Source organism: Symsagittifera roscoffensis, chromosome 7 (genome assembly GCF_963678635.1).
Source record: "Symsagittifera roscoffensis chromosome 7, txSymRosc1.1, whole genome shotgun sequence".
Taxonomy (NCBI): Eukaryota; Metazoa; Xenacoelomorpha; order Acoela; family Convolutidae; genus Symsagittifera; species Symsagittifera roscoffensis.
This window is the reverse complement of record NC_087068.1, coordinates 44275172-44297965: the sequence shown is the minus strand read 5'-3', so window position 1 is coordinate 44297965 and position 22794 is coordinate 44275172. Positions and strand designations below refer to the sequence as shown.

Here is a 22794-nt window from a genome sequence, read left to right as displayed (position 1 = left end):
GGACTTTCTCGAACTACCCTCTCCAATCCGCTGTTTTGGTACCAACCAAAGTAACGGGTTGTAGAAAGCTACCCTGAAAAAATGACTTCTTTTTTTAACACAATAAGTTGTCCTTCAAAAAAGTCAGGTTAAAATTTTTGTGCACGTCTTTTGAAACTATTTGACCTTTATCGAAAACTAAGCTCCAAAATTGAAAAAGTATTTGAGTACATCCTTTTGGCCTAAGCAGCTACATCCAGTTTGTTTTTACTCGTAAAACTATGATTCTCTGAAAAATCGAATGTTGATTTTTTGACCTCTTATAAACTTTTTGATTTCTAAGAATCTTAAACATGCCCATGTCATCTGCACTGAAGGAATCATTTGACAGAACTGATTGCAAAAATTCTTCCTACAGTAACGGCAATTCTTCAATTTTGAAAAAACATGTTCTGTTGTTTTGAAAGTTCCAAATTTTTACAGTAGAGAAACAACAAGGGTTATGGGCGAAGTCCAATTTTGAAATTCTGAATTTACCTATTTCATCCCTCATAAAAATAATAATATCAAAAATGTCACACAGGTACTTCCAGCTTTAGCTGGGACTTTATTTTTTTATCGAGACATGCGAAAACTTTTTTCAACTCAGCATTGCCTCTGTGAAACTGATAGTATGCGCACTCTTATTTCTTCTTCTATTTTGTATATATTCTGATTTTTCAATGGAATTGTCTCAAAGGCTTAGATCTGTACGAGATGACATGTGAAATACTTAAGGTTCCAATGAAGGTAATATATGGGCTGGAAAAGGCTAAGGCCATGTTTCAGAGCCAATATTACTGCTTGGATGTACGACTATGAAAAAATGTTGAAAAAGCCGGGTATACAGCTCGTTTCAAGTGGACATTGGCTCAGAAGCCTTTAGAAGAGTTTTGTAATTCATCGAAATTCAGTCAAGACCGCAATGAATAAAAAATTGAAAACGACTGGGGAAGAGACAAGGAAGAAGTTTCAAGTTTTGTGGTAATATCAAGTATGAAGTTTGGTGATAATGCGAAGAAACTTGTAGCCTACTCTATGTTCAATCTACTCACAGTTTCTTAATTTCAATATTCAGTACAATAACAGCTAGAATGGTTCCGGAGAAGGTTAAAGAGCCTAGGTTAGTTTTAGTTTGTTGCGTGGCAGCATGTTCCTGCGTCCCAGCACCTTTTTAAAAAAATTAAATTTGAAAACACACTAGAAATTAGATTAGATATTTTATCTTCCTTATTTCTTCATGGTGCCGATTAAGGAAAAAATTGAGAGGCTATATCAATGTGTTATGATGCCATTTATAGCACGTAGTGAGTTGGTTTGATGCAGATAAATTTCCTTCTATATGTGTTTTGTAGATTCTGCCTCATGGCATTGTATCATTTTGATGGTGCACTATATTGAGCTAGCTGTCTTGGGCGTATGTGCCATTAGAACAGAATCGTAGGCAAATTGTAAAACGAGGATAGCCGGTTACTGTACAATTTAGAAAACTACAATTTAAGACTTTTTTCAATTTAGTGTAGTTTTTTCTGCTTTACGTGATAAAAGGGTCTGACGTAAAGATAAAATTTAAACATATTAGACAGTCATACTAATATAGGCAATTTAGACAAAAAATTTTGCCGAAAAATGACTAGAAAAAAATTTTTTAATTTTTTTTGCAAAAAATTTTCAAATTTTTGGTTTTGAAAATGGAGCCTAAAATTCCGAAAACTGGTTTTACTTTCTTAAAGTTAAGTTTAAAGGTCTTAAATTAGGCATAGTTTAGCTGTTGTAAGCCTGCTCGCTTGTTTTTTTCGCTAGAATTAAGACGAAAAATCGAGAATTAAATCCGGTTTTTTCGATACCGTGAAAAAAGTTCAGAAGAAAATTTTTAATGTCGTTCGAATCACGATTGGAAGGGCTTTAATATGATAAATTCGACCCATTTCGATAATTGATTGTGTTACCTGATTTTGCGTGGAAAACAAAAACAAAAAAATTAAGAAACCGAGTACAAAGTTCCTCACCATTTTTCAACTGGTCGGAACAAAAACTCACAAGGCACGGTACATCGAATATAGCAAAATAGGGCGTTATTAGCAAAACCTGAAGGTCGGATTTACTGAAGAAATGTTTTTTTTTTATTTCAATTAGAAAAAAAAATGCATTATAATCAGATATTTTTGAGACAACTGAAAACTCGCGAAAGTTAGAACAACGAGAACAATCGCAGAAGTGTTACAATAAAAACTGCGAAAAGATATCGAACGAGAGAATTAATGACCCGAAGAACAAAAGCCCTCCAGAAAGTAGCGTTGTTTAGATACAATCGTTACTTGTCCTTTTTTGCAAATCAGGAAGGCTGGGATCTTACGAGATAACCCTTCCCGGTTGTGAAGAAGCTCCTTCTGCAACGAAGACCAAGAAATAAGAAGGGTCGGTCGTTGAACTTTTACATAAGTTTATTTTAATTTTTAGCTCTCCAGATATGACCTGACTTTGGTTTAAGAACATCTCTTTTTGCTTACAGGATATGAGGAGTTGGGAATGTGGATAGGGCATATCTCTACAGAACAAAAACATTAGTAATGAAATAAACGTATCAGCCAAGTTTCAAGTAGTCACTTTGTGGTCTGGGATGCTAAGACCCATCCATGTGATCTATTTTCTGCATGTGACCAGTTAATTTGATCGTTTGGCTGCTAGCCTTTAAACCGCATTACGTTGGTCGACCCATTGCGAGTCTCTACGAACTCTGGATGGCTTGTTAGAACAAACCAAAATTAGAAAATTGATAGTTTATACTTGATTGAAACTGCAAGCCCGCAGGTGCTAAGAAAGTGTTTTTTAGACAAGGATTTCATTTTGAGAAGATGCAACCTCCCAAAATGTATGCTTACTTTGAAGTATATTGGCATCGGTTTGTCGGCTTATGACCTGTTTTGATGCAATTGTTTTGTGTGCACTGTTTTTAACCCAAAATTTGTACATCATGTGATAGCTCGAGGCTATAAGGACTAAAATGATAAAAGATTTGTTTAAAAAAACGTTGATTGAATCAAATTTCACATAGAGTGAAGTTTATTGCCGTCTTTTCAGTTCTTTAATTGAATAAATTGAGCTAACTTGAGGAGGTACTTGTTGTTCCGACTCTCGAAGAAGGCGAGGAGTGTATAAGCCCAGTTGGTTTTTCTTACAATCCTCACCGCACTACAAATTTTTAAGTTTATTATCTTACATCTTTTATGATTCTTATTATGGTTTGTACAATCGTCGCCGCACTACAAATTTTTTTTCTTATCTTCTTTTTATCCCGCACTACAAATCGTTCTAAATTGAATTGAGGCAAGCTAATTGATCTTATTAACATTACAGGAGTCGAATTTAACACTCAAAACTTATTATTTTCAACCGAAAACTTTTTTGTCAATTTGTCTTCAACCAAAAACTATTCGAGACCAGTTAATGGACAGTCGGAACATTCAAGACTTTGCCCTGTTACGAGCAGTCTTGTTTATCTTGGGTCAACAACTTACGGGCCTTGAGCCCAGCATTAGCCCTAGGCGGACAACGTTTTTGTATTAAAAATTTATTTGCTGTAAATGTCAGTGATAATATCAGCTGGAATTTTCTAAGTTAATGTAATAAATTTTGTCGTCCTCGGCTTTGCAAAAAAACTATTTCAGGAACGAGAATCTTTATTCGCCGCGTTGAATGAATAAAATAGTATATCGGTTTGATTTTTACATTGCTTTTTATCGTTTGTAGGGACCACTAGGGGGTTACTTTTTAAAAAGACTTCCAAGTCTTTGTACTGTGGAACATCTTGATATACAGCAAAACCATTGGGGAATGATTTTATACATGTTTTTTTTTCGTCGCATTTGATATTTTGTTAGGTGGAGTTTATTTTCTCGTTCGAGTTGATTCAATGTTAATTGTTTATTGACGTTGTTAATTCATTAAGTATTTCTCGAAAATACTTTTAAGCTACCTTGAGTACACTGAGTTAGTGTAGCCGGAACTACATGCGATTTATAGATAAACGTTTCCTGAGCATCAACTGGTACAGTTCTGCGCATTAATGCATAATATCAGAATTTGCATTTGTAAATTAGATATATCCAATCAAACATTGTGATCAAAAATTTCAGCTGCTGATATTTTTTTAACCAAAAATGAAACACCAAAAACTGGTTTCGCGTAGCCGATTGAGTTATTATAGAGGGTCAAACTTTTGAAATCGGTCAAAAATTGCATCTTTTTGAGAGTTCAATTTCTTCTTCTATTTTGTATATATTCTGATTTTTCAATGGAATTGTCTCAAAGGCTTAGATCTGTACGAGATGACATGTGAAATACTTAAGGTTCCAATGAAGGTAATATATGGGCTGGAAAAGGCTAAGGCCATGTTTCAGAGCCAATATTACTGCTTGGATGTACGACTATGAAAAAATGTTGAAAAAGCCGGGTATACAGCTCGTTTCAAGTGGACATTGGCTCAGAAGCCTTTAGAAGAGTTTTGTAATTCATCGAAATTCAGTCAAGACCGCAATGAATAAAAAACTGAAAACGACTGGGGAAGAGACAAGGAAGAAGTTTCAAGTTTTGTGGTAATATCAAGTATGAAGTTTGGTGATAATGCGAAGAAACTTGTAGCCTACTCTATGTTCAATCTACTCACAGTTTCTTAATTTCAATATTCAGTACAATAACAGCTAGAATGGTTCCGGAGAAGGTTAAAGAGCCTAGGTTAGTTTTAGTTTGTTGCGTGGCAGCATGTTCCTGCGTCCCAGCACCTTTTTAAAAAAATTAAATTTGAAAACACACTAGAAATTAGATTAGATATTTTATCTTCCTTATTTCTTCATGGTGCCGATTAAGGAAAAAATTGAGAGGCTATATCAATGTGTTATGATGCCATTTATAGCACGTAGTGAGTTGGTTTGATGCAGATAAATTTCCTTCTATGTGTGTTTTGTAGATTCTGCCTCATGGCATTGTATCATTTTGATGGTGCACTATATTGAGCTAGCTGTCTTGGGCGTATGTGCCATTAGAACAGAATCGTAGGCAAATTGTAAAACGAGGATAGCCGGTTACTGTACAATTTAGAAAACTACAATTTAAGACTTTTTTCAATTTAGTGTAGTTTTTTCTGCTTGACGTGATAAAAGGGTCTGACGTAAAGATAAAATTTAGACATATTAGACAGTCATACTAATATAGGCAATTTAGACAAAAAATTTTGCCGAAAAATGACTAGAAAAAATTTTTTAAATTTTTTTTGCAAAAAAATTTCAAATTTTTGGTTTTGAAAATGGAGCCTAAAATTCCGAAAACTGGTTTTACTTTCTTAAAGTTAAGTTTAAAGGTCTTAAATTAGGCATAGTTTAGCTGTTGTAAGCCTGCTCGCTTGCTTTTTTCGCTAGAATTAAGACGAAAAATCGAGAATTAAATCCGGTTTTTTCGACACCGTGAAAAAAGTTCAGAAGAAAATTTTTAATGTCGTTCGAATCACGATTGGAAGGGCTTTAATATGATATATTCGACCCATTTCGATAATTGATTGTGTTACCTGATTTTGCGTGGAAAACAAAAACAAAAAAATTAAGACACCGAGTACAAAGTTCCTCACCATTTTTCAACTGGTCGGAACAAAAACTCACAAGGCACGGTACATCGAATATAGCAAAATAGGGCGTTATTAGCAAAACCTGAAGGTCGGATTTACTGAAGAAATGTTTTTTTTTATTTCAATTAGAAAAAAAAAATGCATTATAATCAGATATTTTTGAGACAACTGAAAACTCGCGAAAGTTAGAACAACGAGAACAATCGCAGAAGTGTTACAATAAAAACTGCGAAAAGATATCGAACGAGAGAATTAATGACCCGAAGAACAAAAGCCCTCCAGAAAGTAGCGTTGTTTAGATACAATCGTTACTTGTCCTTTTTTGCAAATCAGGAAGGCTGGGATCTTACGAGATAACCCTTCCCGGTTGTGAAGAAGCTCCTTCTGCAACGAAGACCAAGAAATAAGAATGGTCGGTCGTTGAACTTTTACATAAGTTTATTTTAATTTTTAGCTCTCCAGATATGACCTGACTTTGGTTTAAGAACATCTCTTTTTGCTTACAGGATATGAGGAGTTGGGAATGTGGATAGGGCATATCTCTACAGAACAAAAACATTAGTAATGAAATAAACGTATCAGCCAAGTTTCAAGTAGTCACTTTGTGGTCTGGGATGCTAAGACCCATCCATGTGATCTATTTTCTGCATGTGACCAGTTAATTTGATCGTTTGGCTGCTAGCCTTTAAACCGCATTACGTTGGTCGACCCATTGCGAGTCTCTACGAACTCTGGATGGCTTGTTAGAACAAACCAAAATTAGAAAATTGATAGTTTATACTTGATTGAAACTGCAAGCCCGCAGGTGCTAAGAAAGTGTTTTTTAGACAAGGATTTCATTTTGAGAAGATGCAACCTCCCAAAATGTATGCTTACTTTGAAGTATATTGGCATCGGTTTGTCGGCTCATGACCTGTTTTGATACAATTGTTTTGTGTGCACTGTTTTTAACCCAAAATTTGTACATCATGTGATAGCTCGAGGCTATAAGGACTAAAATGATAAAAGATTTGTTTAAAAAAACGTTGATTGAATCAAATTTCACATAGAGTGAAGTTTATTGCCGTCTTTTCAGTTCTTTAATTGAATAAATTGAGCTAACTTGAGGAGGTACTTGTTGTTCCGACTCTCGAAGAAGGCGAGGAGTGTATAAGCCCAGTTGGTTTTTCTTACAATCGTCGCCGCACTACAAATTTTTTTTCTTATCTTCTTTTTATCCCGCACTACAAATCGTTCTAAATTGAATTGAGGCAAGCTAATTGATCTTATTAACATTACAGGAGTCGAATTTAACACTCAAAACTTATTATTTTCAACCGAAAACGTTTTTGTCAATTTGTCTTCAACCAAAAACTATTCGAGACCAGTTAATGGACAGTCGGAACATTCAAGACTTTGCCCTGTTACGAGCAGTCTTGTTTATCTTGGGTCAACAACTTACGGGCCTTGAGCCCAGCGTTAGCCCTAGGCGGACAACGTTTTTGTATTAAAAATTTATTTGCTGTAAATGTCAGTGATAATATCAGCTGGAATTTTCTAAGTTAATGTAATAAATTTTGTCGTCCTCGGCTTTGCAAAAAAACTATTTCAGGAACGAGAATCTTTATTCGCCGCGTTGAATGAATAAAATAGTATATCGGTTTGATTTTTACATTGCTTTTTATCGTTTGCAGGGACCACTAGGGGGTTACTTTTTAAAAAGACTTCCAAGTCTTTGTACTGTGGAACATCTTGATATACAGCAAAACCATTGGGGAATGATTTTATACATGTTTTTTTTTCGTCGCATTTGATATTTTGTTAGGTGGAGTTTATTTTCTCGTTCGAGTTGATTCAATGTTAATTGTTTATTGACGTTGTTAATTCATTAAGTATTTCTCGAAAATACTTTTAAGCTACCTTGAGTACACTGAGTTAGTGTAGCCGGAACTACATGCGATTTATAGATAAACGTTTCCTGAGCATCAACTGGTACAGTTCTGCGCATTAATGCATAATATCAGAATTTGCATTTGTAAATTAGATATATCCAATCAAACATTGTGATCAAAAATTTCAGCTGCTGATATTTTTTTAACCAAAAATGAAACACCAAAAACTGGTTTCGCGTAGCCGATTGAGTTATTATAGAGGGTCAAACTTTTGAAATCGGTCAAAAATTGCATCTTTTTGAGAGTTCAATTTTTCGCCGTTTTCCGTATAAATGCTCCCTGGGACAATTGTGGTGCCATCAGGGGACATCCAAGACCCCGAACCAAGTATTGGAAGCATTAAAAGACTTCATGAACATTCTTTTCAAAAGTTGGCTGCGATTTTTTTCTTTTTTTATACAATTCTATGATTGAGAACATGCCCTCAGGGCACACGTGGGTGGCAAATGACAGCGTTCAAGAAGGTTTTCCATTCCCCCTTCGCAGAAAAGGATTTGACCAGGCGGGTGGGTCATGCAGCAAGGTTGGGTGGGTGTGACGAAAGGGACTACTCAGATGTAAATTATCCGTTATTAGGTTGATGAATCCTGCCAAGTTTTTCTTTTTCATAACTTTTTTTGTGGGCCTTGTTGTTGTTGTTGTTAGCCCACGCGGGTCGGGTTGGGCTCTTCTGTCTCCAGGTCAAGGAACTTAGCAACCTCTACCGGCCGAAGCCACAGGTCTGCTGGGGTGAGTGGGGAGGGGTTTTGGGAGCAGTTGAAAAGGTGACATGTTGTGTGGGGGGCAAGGGAACAGGTTGGGCAAAGGTGGGAGATGGAGCTGTCGAGGCGGGATAGGTAAGTGTTAAGGAGCCGGCTGTAGCCAGACCGGAGTTGGGAGAGCTTACAGCGCGTGGGACGTGGGAGAGATTTTTCAGAGGGGTCAATCTTTGGGGGAGGGATACAAATAACTTTAGACGGAGGGGTTTCGGCTAGGAACTTGGTTACAAGGGAGGTATGGTTGTCTTTTAAAATTGGTTTGTAGTAGTTAAAAATAAAAGTGGAGACTTCGTCTCGGTCGTCCAGAACTAGAGGGTGGTTTGCGTAGACTGAAAAGTCGGTTAAAATTTTCTGGGTGTCTTCTTTGAAGCAGCTTATAATTGAGGGGCGAAGTAGACGGGGAGGAGGGGGATGTGAATGTATAAAATTAATGGGATGGTGGGACGATAGGTAGAGATAAAAAATTGAGATGACAGAAGGGTATGGTGGTCTTTGACCGTTAGGATTTCAGATTCACTGTGCAGGTGGGCAGTGGAACTCATTAGATTTGATCCAGTAACAACGCGAAGGGATTGGTTTTGGGCAACCTGCAGGCAATTTATGGAGGTGTTACTTGATGCGTGGGACCATGCGGGGGCTGCATAGTCAAGTATGGGGCGAATTAAAGCTTTAAAAGTTAGGAGGAGGGTTTCTTTGGAGTGACCCCAGGTTGATCCTGCTAATGCCTTCAGGATTCCGATCCTGCGTCTGGCCTTTTCAGCGGATTGTTTGCAGTGAGTGGCAAAACAAAGTGTTGGATCAAATGTCACCCCTAAGATTGTTGGATTTTTGTTTAGGGGTAGCGCCTCGTTATTTAAAAGAACACTAGGTGTTTTATTAAATTCTTTGTTATAAGAGGAGAAAAGTGTAACTGATCCTTTAGAGGACGCGAAACTTAGTTTGCGTGAGGTGAAAAAATCGTAGAGCCTTTTTAGGTAGCTATTGATGGAGTTTGAGGCGATATCAATATTGGAACTGCTTGCGAAGGGGTGGAAGTCGTCTGCATACGAAACAAGGTTTACATTATCGGGAGGTGGCGGTGCATCATGGACATAAAAATTGAAGAGTGTGGGTGATAAAACAGAACCTTGGGGTACGCCACAGTGGATTATTCGATGAGGGGATGTGTGTTCACGGAATGAGGTGGCAGACTGTCGACCATTAAGGTAATTACTTAGCCAGCGGACTAGACTTCTTGGGAGGGGAGTGTCATGAACGAGTTCCACAAGTGAGCGATGACACACCATGTCGAAAGCCTTAGATAAGTCAAGTGTGGCCAGTACCGTACGTTTAGGGGGGCGATTTTGGTTAAAACTGTCTGAAATGTAAAATTCGAGAGTGGAGAGAGCTGTGGTGGTGGAGTGAAAAGGGCGGAAGCCGTGTTGGTGTTTGGCGTTGGGGAGATGTTTGGTAAAGATGGGGTGAACGAGCCTCTCCAGAATTTTAACTGCTGGGCAGAGTAAGGATATAGGTCTGTAAGATGTTGATTGTTTAAGATCCTTATTGGGCTTTGGAAGCGGTGCAATTTTTGAATTTTTCCAAATTTGGGGGATAATGTTTTCGGACAAAGAGATATTAAAAAGGTATGTTAAGTATTGAGTAGCAAGTGGGCCGAGATGTTTAAGATGTATATTACAAAGGCCGTCGGGACCTAGCGCTCGCGATGGTTTGCTGTCTGCAATGGCTTGTTTAGTATTTTCAGGGGTAAAAATTGGGCTGTCTGACAGCGGTAGTTTGGCAATTTTTCTTCTCGTTATACGAAGGAGTTTGTCAGAGGCGTGGGGTCTGGCATTGGTGAATTGTTTGTTAAAAGAGCTGGTAATATCACGAGGTGAGTGTATGGGTTTAGAACCAAAAGTAATGGGGTGTCTTCCTGCCACGGGCTTAGATCCATTTAAGGAGCGTACCACTTTCCAGAACTTTCTGGCACCAGTGTGGTAGTCGCAAGTCCGGAGGAATTCTCGCCATTTATTTTCTTTGTCCTTTGCTGTCTGTTTCATGAGTCTACAGTTCAGTTGGGATATGACTTCTGGGGGGAGATTTTGTTGTCGGCTTAAATCTTTTTCGGCGGCAAGGGCAGTGGACTCGGGGGAAAGAGGGAGTGAAGTGGCGAATACGGCCAGCGGGGATGTGGTGGCGTGCTGCCCTGAGCACCAGGTCCCTCAAGAATTTCTCTCCGGCGGCAACTCCGGAAGGTGGAACCGCTGAAAAGAAACCCTCCTCAATTTCCTCTGTGAATTTGATCCAATCTGCTTTTAAAAAATTTATAAAAGTCCTTTTAGGTGAAAAATTTATAAAATCATCCAAGGGTAGTTCTAGAAGAATGGGTAGGTGATCTGATCCTAGAGATTTAATTGGGGTCCATGATGTGGAGAGTAAGAGCGATTGGGATGCGAGGGAAATATCTGGTGACGAGAGTTGGTTTTCTGAGTTAAAAGGGACTCTGGTTTGTGTGTCATCATTTAATGGTGCAAAGGTGGATTCGGTTATTTCATTGCTAAGTACAGAGCCGCGTTGATCTTCCTCGATGTTGGAGTTCCATAGTTGTGAATGTGCGTTGGCATCCCCGAGTACTAAGGCGTCCCCAGGTTCAAGTAGTTCGGCAAGGGACGCAGAGTAACCAGGGGGACAGCTCGAGCGAGGGGGGATGTAGAAATTATAAATACGAAGCTTGGATGAACTGGCTACCACTGATATGCCCATAGCCTCTAGTGTTCCATCGTTGTTAATATTTATTTCTTCGTATTGTATCGACTCATGTATGGCTATGAGAAGACCGCCCCCTTCTTTTTCTCGATCTTTTCTAACTAAAGTGTAGTGTGAGCCAAGTGAGGGGTTTCGAGATTTCTTTCTTAATTTAGTTTCTTGGAAGACAGCAATATGAATTTGATTTTGAGATAAGAAAGCAGCAATTTCGGGTGCTTTTCCGGAGATACCGTTGCAATTAAATTGAAGGATTTTTAAAAGGCCTTTGGCGGGGTGTGGTGAACTATTTACATTATTAACAGCAGTATGATTAAAATGGTTGTTTGAACTTGAGTTGTTTACACTATTTACACGATTACGATTTGCGCGATTTTGGGAGGAGGAATTATTATTCGAGGAGGTGGGAAGGGTGGGAGGGGGAGGGGGGTTAGGGAGGTGGGGTTGGGGGGCGGTTAGGGAAGTTGAACAAGTTTGGGAGTTGGGGGTGGTCAAGTTAGAGGACCTGGTGCCTGGGGGAGGTAAAATGTAGGTAGAGGTACAGGTAGGGCAATAGTAGTCAGTGTGGTGTTGGTTAAGGTGGGTAAGACCACTACATTTAAGGTGAATGTAACCACAGATGTGGCACCAGACACTGGGCTGGGTGCGTTTGATGCGGAAAGAGCAAGGGGAGCAAAAGTAAGGCCCTGGACCAGGGTTTGGATTAATGCCGGAGCGGAGTAGTAGTATAAGGATGAGCAGACGGAGCAGCCTGGCCGGCTTCAGACGCTCCGTAACCGAAAACCCGGAGACTTCTGAGCTTCTCCCGACCCAATGGGAGGGGGGGCTTGACGCCATTTGCATCTTGGTGGGGCCCAAGATGTCGGATTCTTCTTCTTCTTCTTCTTCTAGGCGTTCGGCTCGTTCGAGCCATGCCCTCCCCCCTGCATCTGTCTGTGTGTTTGGCCATGTTTGTCGCCGACAGTGTCCTGTTGCATTTGCTACATTCCTTCTTTTTTGCTATGTATTTTCTGGGTTTTTCAGCTTCTTGAGGGTTACAGACTTTGACGTGATTTTTGTATGGACCTTCTGTCTTCCATGTTTTCTGGCAACGACTGCACGTGAAAGAGTGCGAGGCTTCGGTGTGCATTCTCTTTATGTGAATCTTTAGTCCCCCTACCGATTTGCAAACCTTTTCACATATGTCACACTGTAAGTTCGTCGGGGGGAGATCGAAATTCCTCTTCTCTAACTTTTCTTCCCCATCATGGCGATTCCCTTGTTGGTACTCCCATTTCTCCAAGTGGTCCATGCGTATCTTGATTCTTCTTTTCCATTCTTTTCGGTCTAAGGCAAATTTAGGGGCTTCGGTCCAGTTGATTCCGGCCTCCTTGAGCAACTTCCTCCAGTAGAAAATGGTTTTCCGTTTGTAACCTGGTCGCTTCTGGATTTCCTCGAGGCTGCCCAGCCACCCTAACACCGCCATTTTAACCGTCCTTGCGTTGCTCATTCTTAATATGTGGCCTATCCGCTCTAATGTACGTTTCTCGATCTTCCATCTCAATGATCTTATGTCGTACATGTTCCGGATGTCCTGCATATTAACCCCCTCAAAATGCATTTGTTTCAGCGGTGGACCCTTTTTATTACTCCAGAGATATCTATACCTTTTATCTATCCACGACTGAATATTATTGATCTCTTGGTTATACCACGGCCGAGTAGCGCAATCGAATAGGAGCCCACTTTCGACACATGCTTGCACCACTTGTGCTTGTTTCTTTCTGGGAAGTTTACTTTTCAGAAGTTGCGAGCGGCATTTTGCCCATAGGTATCCAGCTCGCTTTTTTCTATTCATTAGGTCTTTTTTGGGACCTAGCCAACAACCCAACATGCGTATTTCTTCTGCTTCTTCTGATCCAAATAAAGCCTTTTCTTCTTTGTCTGTGTTGTTCTTTTCCTCAAATTTCTCCATGACTTCTTTGATAATGTTAACGCCCTCTTCCAGCTCTCTTTGCTCGCCGATGATAGTCAATGCGAACAAGGATATGGTTATGTTAACAGTTTGCGTCTCGCTGTTTGACTTTTCGATCTTGTTTATATCCGGTATATTGCTGCCTGGTATCCATCGCCATTTTATGCCCGTCTGTCCATGTTTCGCGTCTGATATCTTTTTCCGTTCATTCTCCGCTATGCGCATTACCACTTGGTGATAGATATTGAATAGACATGGCGATGTCGAGCAACCCTCCCTGAGACCCCGTTCTGGGATCCATTCCTCGCTATCTCCCTCCTTCCCTTTCACTTGGTAACTGGTTGCCTCGTGTAAATCTGCTAGGGATTCTAGGAAGGGTCCTTTCATCCCGTAGTTTCGCAGGATTTCCCAAAGAGCTGGTTTGTTCACTCTGGGATACGCTTTACGTAGGTCCAAAAGCCTTGCTTCAGGGTCAGTATGTTCAATTTGAGGCAGGTTCCAGATTTTTCGCCTCTTCTTTAGATCGTCTGCGTCTTCTGTTATTCTGACCAGGATTTGTGTTGCATCCGCAGTCGACCTTCCGGTCCTGAAGCCGCTTTGATTGTCATCTAGAATATTTAGGCGTTCTGTCCACTTTCTTAGTCTTTTGGACAGAATTCTTGCCAGGATCCTGCTGCCCATGGCCAATAGGCAGACTCCTCTATAGTTGTTTACATCATTTTTTCCGCCCTTCTTATGTAGGGGTACTATTTGTCCGTTTTTTAGGATTTCGTGCCATGTCGGGGCGCGGAATAAGAACATCTTTTTAACCATGGCCACTATTGCTGATTTAATATGTGGGCTGGCCAATTTGATGTACTTTATGCGGACATTGTCTTTTCCGGGCGCGGACTCCCTTATTTCACTGATGCAGTCCTGTATTTCCTTATCCGATGGGGTCTCATTTAGCAGGTTATTTTCTTCGATATACTTCTTTTCCGCTCTGTGATCCCCCATACGTGCAACAGTATCCATTAGAAGCTGAGGGCTGATTTCATATCGGTTTTTCGATACTCCTTCGAAGTGGGCTTTGAATTCATCAGTTGTGAGTGTTGTGCCAGTATCCGGTTTCCTATCTCTGCCGCCTAATTGGCGTAGTGTTCGGTACATGGTGCCCATATCTCCTTTGATGTTGGCCTGTTGGCATTCGTCTAGGATTTTATCCCACCATTCACGTTCTAATTCTTTCAGCTTCCCCTTCATTTTAGCCCTTGCTTTCCTAAGGTTGTCCCTATTACGCAGTATATCTTGGAGTGGACGGTCTTGCTCTAAGGATTCGTTTCTATCCCTCACGGCCGAAGCTATGGAATTATGGAGCTGTGACAGCTCATCTTCGTGGCCGATCGTCCACGGATTCGCTATCTGCCTGGTTCTCTTTCCACATACCTTTAATGCAGCTTGCGTTAGCGCTGTCGCTATTTCGCTCCATGAGCTATCCTCGTCCACCTCCTTTGTCTCGGTCTCCTTTTGGAATTTTAGAGCTGTCTGCTCAGTACTCAATTTCTCCCAGTTTATTGCTGGTTTCCGTGCTACTCTTGTTGGTCTGGACCTCTTTGGGATTTTTAGGTGGAGGGATACCGGCTTGTGGTCCGATAGCGTTAGCTCCTCGGTAATTTGTATCCTTTTTGCATGCCTGTGCCTTTCTCCTCGCCTCATTATAAATCCGTCCAGCTCATACCATCTGCGGTGGCTGTGGTTAAACCAAGTTCCCCTTTTCCTAAGGTTAGAGAAAGAGTTTATCCATTGGAGATCGTGCGCTACACACCAATCGAGGAGGTCTCCTCCTGCTTCGGTTGTTGGCGTGGTTAGACCATACCTTCCATTTGTTTCACAGGCTCTCTCCCTTCCAATGTGAGCATTATGGTCCCCTCCAATTATTAATACCTTGGTCTTGGGGGTTCGGGCTACTTCATTTTCTAGGCAGTGTCTATATTCTTCTATTCCTTCGACCCCGTTACTCCAAAGTGGTTGGTAAACTGATATAATTTTCATACCATGTACCTCTATGGCGGTAGTGCGCTCCGAGAAACTTTTCTTTTGGCCTTCGCTGATCCAGGACTTGAGGGCCTCGCCACTGAGAACTATACCGCTACGTTGGGAGTGTATAACAGCTGTTTGTTCACTATCTTCACCTAGCCATATCACTCCTTTCGATTTTGATCGAAGCTCTGATATTAAGATTATTTCCCATCTTTTGCCTTGTGCATACGTAATTACTCTCTTCAGTCGGTTTCTGTTTCTTTCGTGGACTGATAACCCTTGTAGGTTCCATGCAGTTACCGTAATACTCGGCTGTCCCTCGGGGGGAGTGGGTAATCTTCTTTGTTTTCTCTTCTGTCTGCGAGCTTCCCGGTGTTCTTCAGTGGGGCGTCTCATTTTTCCTCTCCTTGTTTTCTCCCCTTTGTCCGAGTCTTTTTGCCGCAGAAGATGTTGCGCGGGGTTTTCGCAACTGTCTATGCCCCTGGTTTCTTCTTCTTCAGGCTCCTGTCCGGGATGGAGGCAGGGACTCTTCGGTTCCTCTCTTTGCGGGAGCTCGTTTGTCAGTGTTGGGCCCTGCGCGGGGTTGTCGCAGGTATTTGTTCCCCTCGGTTCACCCTCTGCTGACTCCTGGTCGAGGTGGGGCCAGGGAGCTTGTTCCCTTGGTACCCTTGTGTCTGTTCCGTTTGCTTCCTTTGGCTCCTGCGCGGGGTTTTCGCAGGGTTTTTCTCCCCTCGTTTCAACCTCGGGAAACTCTCTGTTAGGGTTCGACAGAGCGGAACTGCATTTGGTGCACTCAAATGCATATCTGTTGGCTTTAGCTAGCTGTTGGATCTCTTGCCGGGATAGACCGCTACATCCTTGGTGTATCCATTGTTCGCACCATGTGCATTTCACGCTGTTGCTTGTTACTTTCTTCCTGCATTCTCCGCACAGCGTGGGTCCCGGATTCTTCTCAACGTCTCCGGCCCTCGTTATTAGCTGACCCAGATGGGCTAGTCCCGAGTCAGCGACAAAAAACCCGACACACTCGAACCTGGGGGAGGTTCTGGCCACAATGTTGTTGTAAGAGGTGCTCTGACTGGCTGGGTCTTCGCCACTCTGTTGGTATTCCGGGGGGTTTTGGGTCCTCGCCGTTCCCGGTTTGTTCCCTTCCGTTCCGAAAACCCTGTGTGTTCTTTGCCGCACAGATAACTCGTGCGTTTCCCGCTTGTCCCGCTCGGAGGGCACACACACACAAGCCAAGATGTCGGATCCACCACTGGAAGGCGGCGTCGTCTGGATCCTTGTGGGTCTTGTCCTGTTTTACGGCTAAATTTCAATGTTTTTGGCATTCTGAAAATCTATCGTAACGCCTTTATGTTATTTGTTGAAATCGCCAAAAAGATAATAAAATGAAATTAAATTATAATTATATTATCTTTTTTGCGATTTCAACAAATAACATAATTTAATTTTTTCAATTTCTTGGGGTTTCTATTATAGAAAGAGCCAGTTTTCCTTAGTAGGTTACTGGAGTAATGCTGCAAAAAATAGCAAGCATATCTCTGATTTCAAAAGTTTTATTGATTCGGGGAACCGAAGTTTTCTGTTTTCAAATCTTTTAAATTGTTAAGACATTTAAAATATTTGTAATTCCCCCCATCGGTTAAGAAGAAAGATGTTAACTTGGTTCAAATTTAAGGGAGAGGAGGTTAACTTGGTAACTTTAACAGTCAGAATGGAGTAATTTACACGCAGCGCTAAACACATGTAACCAGAATTCGTATTTTGTCTTTTCTTAGCTCGGTCTATTTGGGGACTGTGAGATTCCATGTCTTTTTTCATGATCCGATGTCTTTTTCAGGTTTTATTGCATGGGGCTATAACATGACAGAGTCGAGTGGGAACGAGTGGCATGTGTTGCCAGCATTGTCGAGCCTCTTGGGATTGCACTCGGACGTAGTGCGATCTCTGCTAGCCACAGGCACTCATCGTCAAAATTAGAAATGACTGTTGGAAATGAAATAATTTTTCAATTGAGTTTTTCAATTTAAAATAACTATCCACATTTTATGGAGATCTCATTTGCTGCAAGTTCTGTCAATGGTTCTTCCAGCAATTCCATGCAACAAACCGCCATAAGTTAAGCTGAAAGATTTCAAATTGTTGTGAGATATAAAAGCATAACTGAAACGTTTAATTATAATGATTAATGCTTAAAAAAAGCAATAATTTTTCTGTCAGTTTATGTTAAAGTATCTATTTTTTCCTGTAATTTAATTATGACGATGCCTAAACTCAGGCTTCTATGCCTTCATGTCTGGTGCTATGGCCTTCATGAACAAGAATCTGGTGTCTAACTACAACTTCAACTGTCCCATGTTTATTCTGCTGATCCAGTTTTTAATATTGGTTTTCTGCTTTGAAGTGTTGAAGACGTGCAAGGTGATATCATTGTCAAACTACTCGATGAAACTGGGTTTGTTTATTTGTTTTTGTTAAGCCGGACCTTTTTCCGAACATGTCAATAAACTTTGGATTCCATGGTTTCCCCGCAACAAAAGTTAGGTTAGGGATAGAATATGCAAGCGTCAAAGGTAGAATATACAAACGTGCTTTGGATTTAGAAAGAATTATCTAGAAAAATTATCGACGTTTTACCACGTAACCATTTTCTCTCGCCATTTTTTGCACCATTTTATGGGGAAAAAATTGCCATTTTTTGGGGATTTTTCTGACTCATTTTTTGTCGGCTAACTTGCCATGTTTTGTCTTGCCATGTTTTGTGTCGTCCGCTAACTTATTTGTGTTGTACCGCAAGTGCAGCAAACCTCCGCTTCGCACCTCTGGGCAAAGAACAAATAGCGCTACAAATAGTGAAAGAAAAAAGACAAATCAAAAAAACAAACGAAAAATAAATGGAAAAAAACTCAGTCAGACATGGTAAATTTACAAATTTGTGAAATTTTAGTTATAGTAAAGTTTGTTTGATTTGGAACGAAACTCATGCTTTGAAAATTAAACCAAAAAGAACCCTACCAGATTTTAAAAAAATCGCGTATAAAAAAGAAAATTGAACCGACAGAAATTAGGAGGGAAACCAGGAACCCGATTTTTTTCTAAATAATTACAACCTGAAACGGACCTAAACTAATTACTTGTTAGTACTTTTATGAGTTTTCAAGAATTTGAGCATATCAGATGAAAGATCCTTAGAAGTGAAGATTCTCTAGATGTGAATGTCCTCTAGAAGTGAAGATCCTGTGGGCAAAGTTGTTTACGGGAAAAAGTCGAGTACCCGATTATAATACCCTTGCTTATCGCAAGGGTAATACTCTTTAGTAGATCTGAATTCAGTGGTTTTTCTCGTTGACTTAGTGCTTAGATTTGTCGTTTACGTCTAAGAAATTAATTTTAACGTGGTAAGTTTGGTTAAGCTTTTATCTTTTTTTAGGTTCGTCTCTTCTCCTGCCAAGTGTCTGCTACATCGCCAGTTCCTCCTTTGCGCTCCTCTGTCTAAATGGACTGAACATCCCCATGTACAATGTTCTGAAGAGACTCTGCCCTCTCTTCAATGTGTTCCTGGGATACTTTCTACTTCACAAATACCACATATCGGCCAAGGTCTTCGCTTCTGTGTTGCTCATTACACTAGGGAGCATACTAGCAGGTATGTTAACAGTTCGTTTTGAAAGTTTTTTCCGGCATCCCTTTAAGTGTCCCCCTTCTCTTTTTCAAGAGGGTCAATACAAGGCTCAAAATTTGCATGTGTTTAACTTATTCATGTATAATTACGCTGGTGAATAGCAAGCGTTATCAAATCGGAACGTAGCCTTTTTTCGGGTTAACTACTAGTTTAATCACTATCAATGATTCATTTGATGCTGCTATGCAGCTGACATTTTCAATTTCATTAAAATTCAAGTTTAACTACTGGGTTGGTACTAATTACTACAGGGTAGTTTCATTGGGGACTTAAACCTTTTTAAAGTTTTATACAAAATCATTATCGACCTTGTTTCCGCTTCGGGAGTTTTGTTCAGTTGCTTCTTTGAATTTCAAATGTTTTGCTTGGCAAGTTTGCCTAAAATTCGTATTTGATAAAAACAGGTGTTATGAAAGTGCATGGGATTGGGTTTTTGTTTTATTTTTTGAGACGCTTTGGAAAATTTTATCACTTTTTGCAAAAATTTAGTGTTTTCTCAAAAACCCTTCCATCGATTTTTACAAAATGGTATCCATAGAAAGACCGCCTGCATTCTTGTGTGCCTGCATACTGCCCTGGTCTCTTCTTGCTCTCCTGCATAAGCGACTACGTCCAATTTTTGTTTCAACTGAAATTATTGCCCTCGTAATGAACAAATTTTTTATTTTTTTTTTCACTGTTTTTGAGCTTTTTAAATTTTTTCTCGAAAACTAACCTCCAAAACCCGAAATTTTGGGTTCAACGGAGATAACGAGTAGTTGGAAGCTCACAATGTTTTAACAAAAAAAAAGTAATTTTTCTCGGAATAGTCAATTTTTTGATTTTTTTAAGCGTTCTCTTTCTAAATTTTATGACTTTACGGGAAAATACTCGCAACAAGTCAGCTTTCTGATTTGTTGACAGTTTTAGGGAGTTTTCTCAATAACTATCCTGCCAAATTTGATGTCAAATGTATAATCGATACAACAGGTTTTTGCAAGTTGGTTTATAATTTGCTATGCCCAGTCGGAAAAAAAAATTATGGCCTTCAAACAAGTGGTTTGACTCTACTCTAAAGTTCTGTCAAACCAAAGTTTTTTGGAAGTTGTTTGACTCTACTCTAAAATTATCGTGCCAATTCTCGGGTTAAAAAGTTAATCGAGAATTCGATTTTTGGAATCTTTTCTATTTTAGCTACCACATCCTACTTTAAGCAGAAAAAAGTTAAACAATCGGAAGGTCAAGCTTTTGACCTTTGACCGTTTTATAGCAACTTTTTGAATTTTCTAAAAAAACTACCCTATCAAATGTGAGATGAAAATTTCAATCAGGAAGCCGCTGCCCGGGTTTTTTCTGCAAAAGTGTCTACCACTGTTTTTTTTTGGAAGAGAAATTTTATGTCTCAGGAAAAATTTTCTCAATTTTTCTGTCTTACCTATTTTAGTAGATAAACAGCTAAGGGTTTTTTGCAAAATCCAATTTTTGAAGTTGCAAATTTCGTCACGCATCAGTATAATAATTTCAATAAATATCAAACACGTATATCCAGCCTTAGCTGGGTCCTATATTTCCTTCATAGAGACATACTAAACTAGGTTCACCCATTTTTTTCAACATGTTTTTTTTCGACTGATGCTTCTTTTATGATTGTGTTGTGTCGCAAGTAGTGCAAAGCTCCGTTTCGCGTTTGTCTTTATAAAGTCAACACCTAGATTAATTTTCATTGAAAGGTCGTTTCTTTTAGGCCACAGTTTCATCAAATTTGTAAAGTTTTAACACAAAAGGACTCTTGTTGTATATACTGAGATTGTCAAGGATACATTTTTTTCTTCAGATGCGGGTATTACAGAAAAAGTGTTTTCCGAATCGCTTTTTTCCTTCATAGAGACATACTAAACTTTGTTCATCCATTTTTTTCAACATGTTTTTTTCGACTTTGACTTTTTTAAGATTGTGTAAGTGATGCGAAGCTCAGCTACGCCTCTTTGTAGTAAAAATAATCATGATAGTCATCATAATATTAACAATCATAATCATAATCATAACCATTATAAAAATTATATTAATAATAATCATAATAATAAACATAATTACTCAAGCAAAGCTTGTGTGCTAGTTTGAACTTTTTTTGCAACCCAAGTCGCAAATAGCAGTGTTTATTTGAAAGTGTTCTTTAATTGCAATATATGCATAAGATCCATAACCAGCTATTAAGTACAGCTAATGCTAAGGATATTTACACAGACTATTATATTACACATAGCTGTTTAGCTTCTAGGTATCATGGATCTTTAGCGTAGACGTAGGAAAGGAGACACGCAACAAAATAAGAGAGTTTGAACCTGGGCAGCGTCGGATGTTTTAATGAATTTTTTTGTATTCTGGCTAAAATGCGTCATCTATATAAATTGAGGCATGTTAGTTGGTAATATATTTTTTCAAATTGACTGGTACTTCTAATGCGTCATAATTAGCTTGCGTCACTTAGCAGTTATGTTGACGCATAATTAGCGTGCTTCATTTAAACAATTATATATACTCAAAGTTTTACTCGTTCAGTTTTTCCCAGTAGCGTTCTGGTTCATATTTTTGCTTGCCATATTTTTGAATATTTTCGCCTCTATGTAATGATCATAATAATCTTAATAATAATCGTAGTAATAATCATAATAATAATAATCATAGTTTTAATAATTCTGATTATAACAATAATCATAGTATTAATCATAATAATGATAATAATCTTCGTAGTATTCATAATAGTAATCATACTAATCATGATCTTATTGATAATCATCATAATAATAGTCATAATCATAATCATAATTATGATCATTTTAATATTAATAACTATAGTAGCATAGTTTGGAGCAGATCAGCCAGGAGCGGGGTGTTGGTCCTCATGTATTAAGATAGGCTATAGACTATCGGGTCTACACCCTATTTATTAACGATAATAACGATCATAATAGTATTAATAATAATCATAATAATAATCATAATAATAATAATAATAATAATAATAATAATAATCATAAGAAAGATAATCATAATAATAAAAGAATTAATCATAAAGTTAATCATGATAATAATCATTAAAACGAGGCTAACTGGTTACTGTGCAAGCAGCAGAGAATATCCCGACCATAGTCTTAAAAAAAAATTTCAACAATTTTTTTTTTCAAATTAGTGTTTTTTTTGAAAAAATATCTTTTTTTGAAAGATTTTTTTTGAAAATCTGAAAAAAAATATTCGAAATTTTTTTCATTTTTTTTTGCCGTTTTTCGAATTTTTGAAATTTTGTTTTCATAAAAGCGCTTAAACACTCAAAAAAACTTTACAGCCATTAAAAAAGCTATTGTATTTTGTAAGCCTGCTCGTTTGCTTTTTTTGCTCGAATTAAGACGAAAAGCTTTAAAATTTTAAACCGGCTTTTCTCGATGGGAACAATTTTTTGAATTTCTTACTGTCGTTTGAATCACGAGTGTAAAGGCTTTAATATGATATGAGACTCAAATCTCACCGATGATTATTTGTGGTAGCTGATTTTGCGTGGAAAACAAAAAAAGAAGAAAAAATTAAAACCTTCCCATTTTTCAAATAAAAATTATATCAAAATTGATTGTTGATTCTACGAATCGCAGAGGATCAATCGAAGGCTATCCATTTTGTGATAGTTCCGGTAGCAATTCAGATCAAATATATATGGTAAATCACCCGCACAAAGTTGCTCGAACCAATGACTAAAGGTCATGTTTCACCAGCTAATTTTAACAAAAATCGGGAAGTGATCTTTCAGTTTGAACCGAATAGTAAAGATCAATTCCAGTTCAGTTAGGAAAAATCACCAATACCCCGCCTTTAGTAGAGTGTCTCGGAAATATGCAGTTTTGCATCTTCCCAAGTTTTTCGTCAATGTGTCTGCAGGCATGTTTGCTGTTTGTAAAAAAGTTAATGTCACTTTCTTCTGTTCAACTAACTCTCGAAGGAAGTGTAGTTTTATGGCAAAATGCTTCGTCTTTCCGTGGTTCATTGAGTGTTTACTAAGGGCAATACAAGCTTGGTTATCAACGAAAACTTCTGAAGATCTA

General features: G+C 38.9%; 2 protein-coding genes across 2 annotated transcripts in view; both read left to right on the top strand.

Annotated features, from left to right (window-relative positions):
* LOC134851547 (paraplegin-like) overlaps positions 1–22794 on the top strand; it is a 215967-nt gene that overhangs the window by 142004 nt on the left and 51169 nt on the right. The window lies entirely within an intron of this gene.
* Positions 1–22794, top strand: part of LOC134851548 (uncharacterized) — an 85556-nt gene that overhangs the window by 56754 nt on the left and 6008 nt on the right. Inside the window, exons 2-4 of the mRNA XM_063867678.1 lie at positions 16881–17002; positions 17321–17497; positions 18473–18688. Coding sequence (XP_063723748.1) covers positions 16906–17002; positions 17321–17497; positions 18473–18688 — 490 coding nt within the window. The 5' untranslated portion in view covers positions 16881–16905. The remainder of the gene's footprint in view (positions 1–16880; positions 17003–17320; positions 17498–18472; positions 18689–22794) is intronic.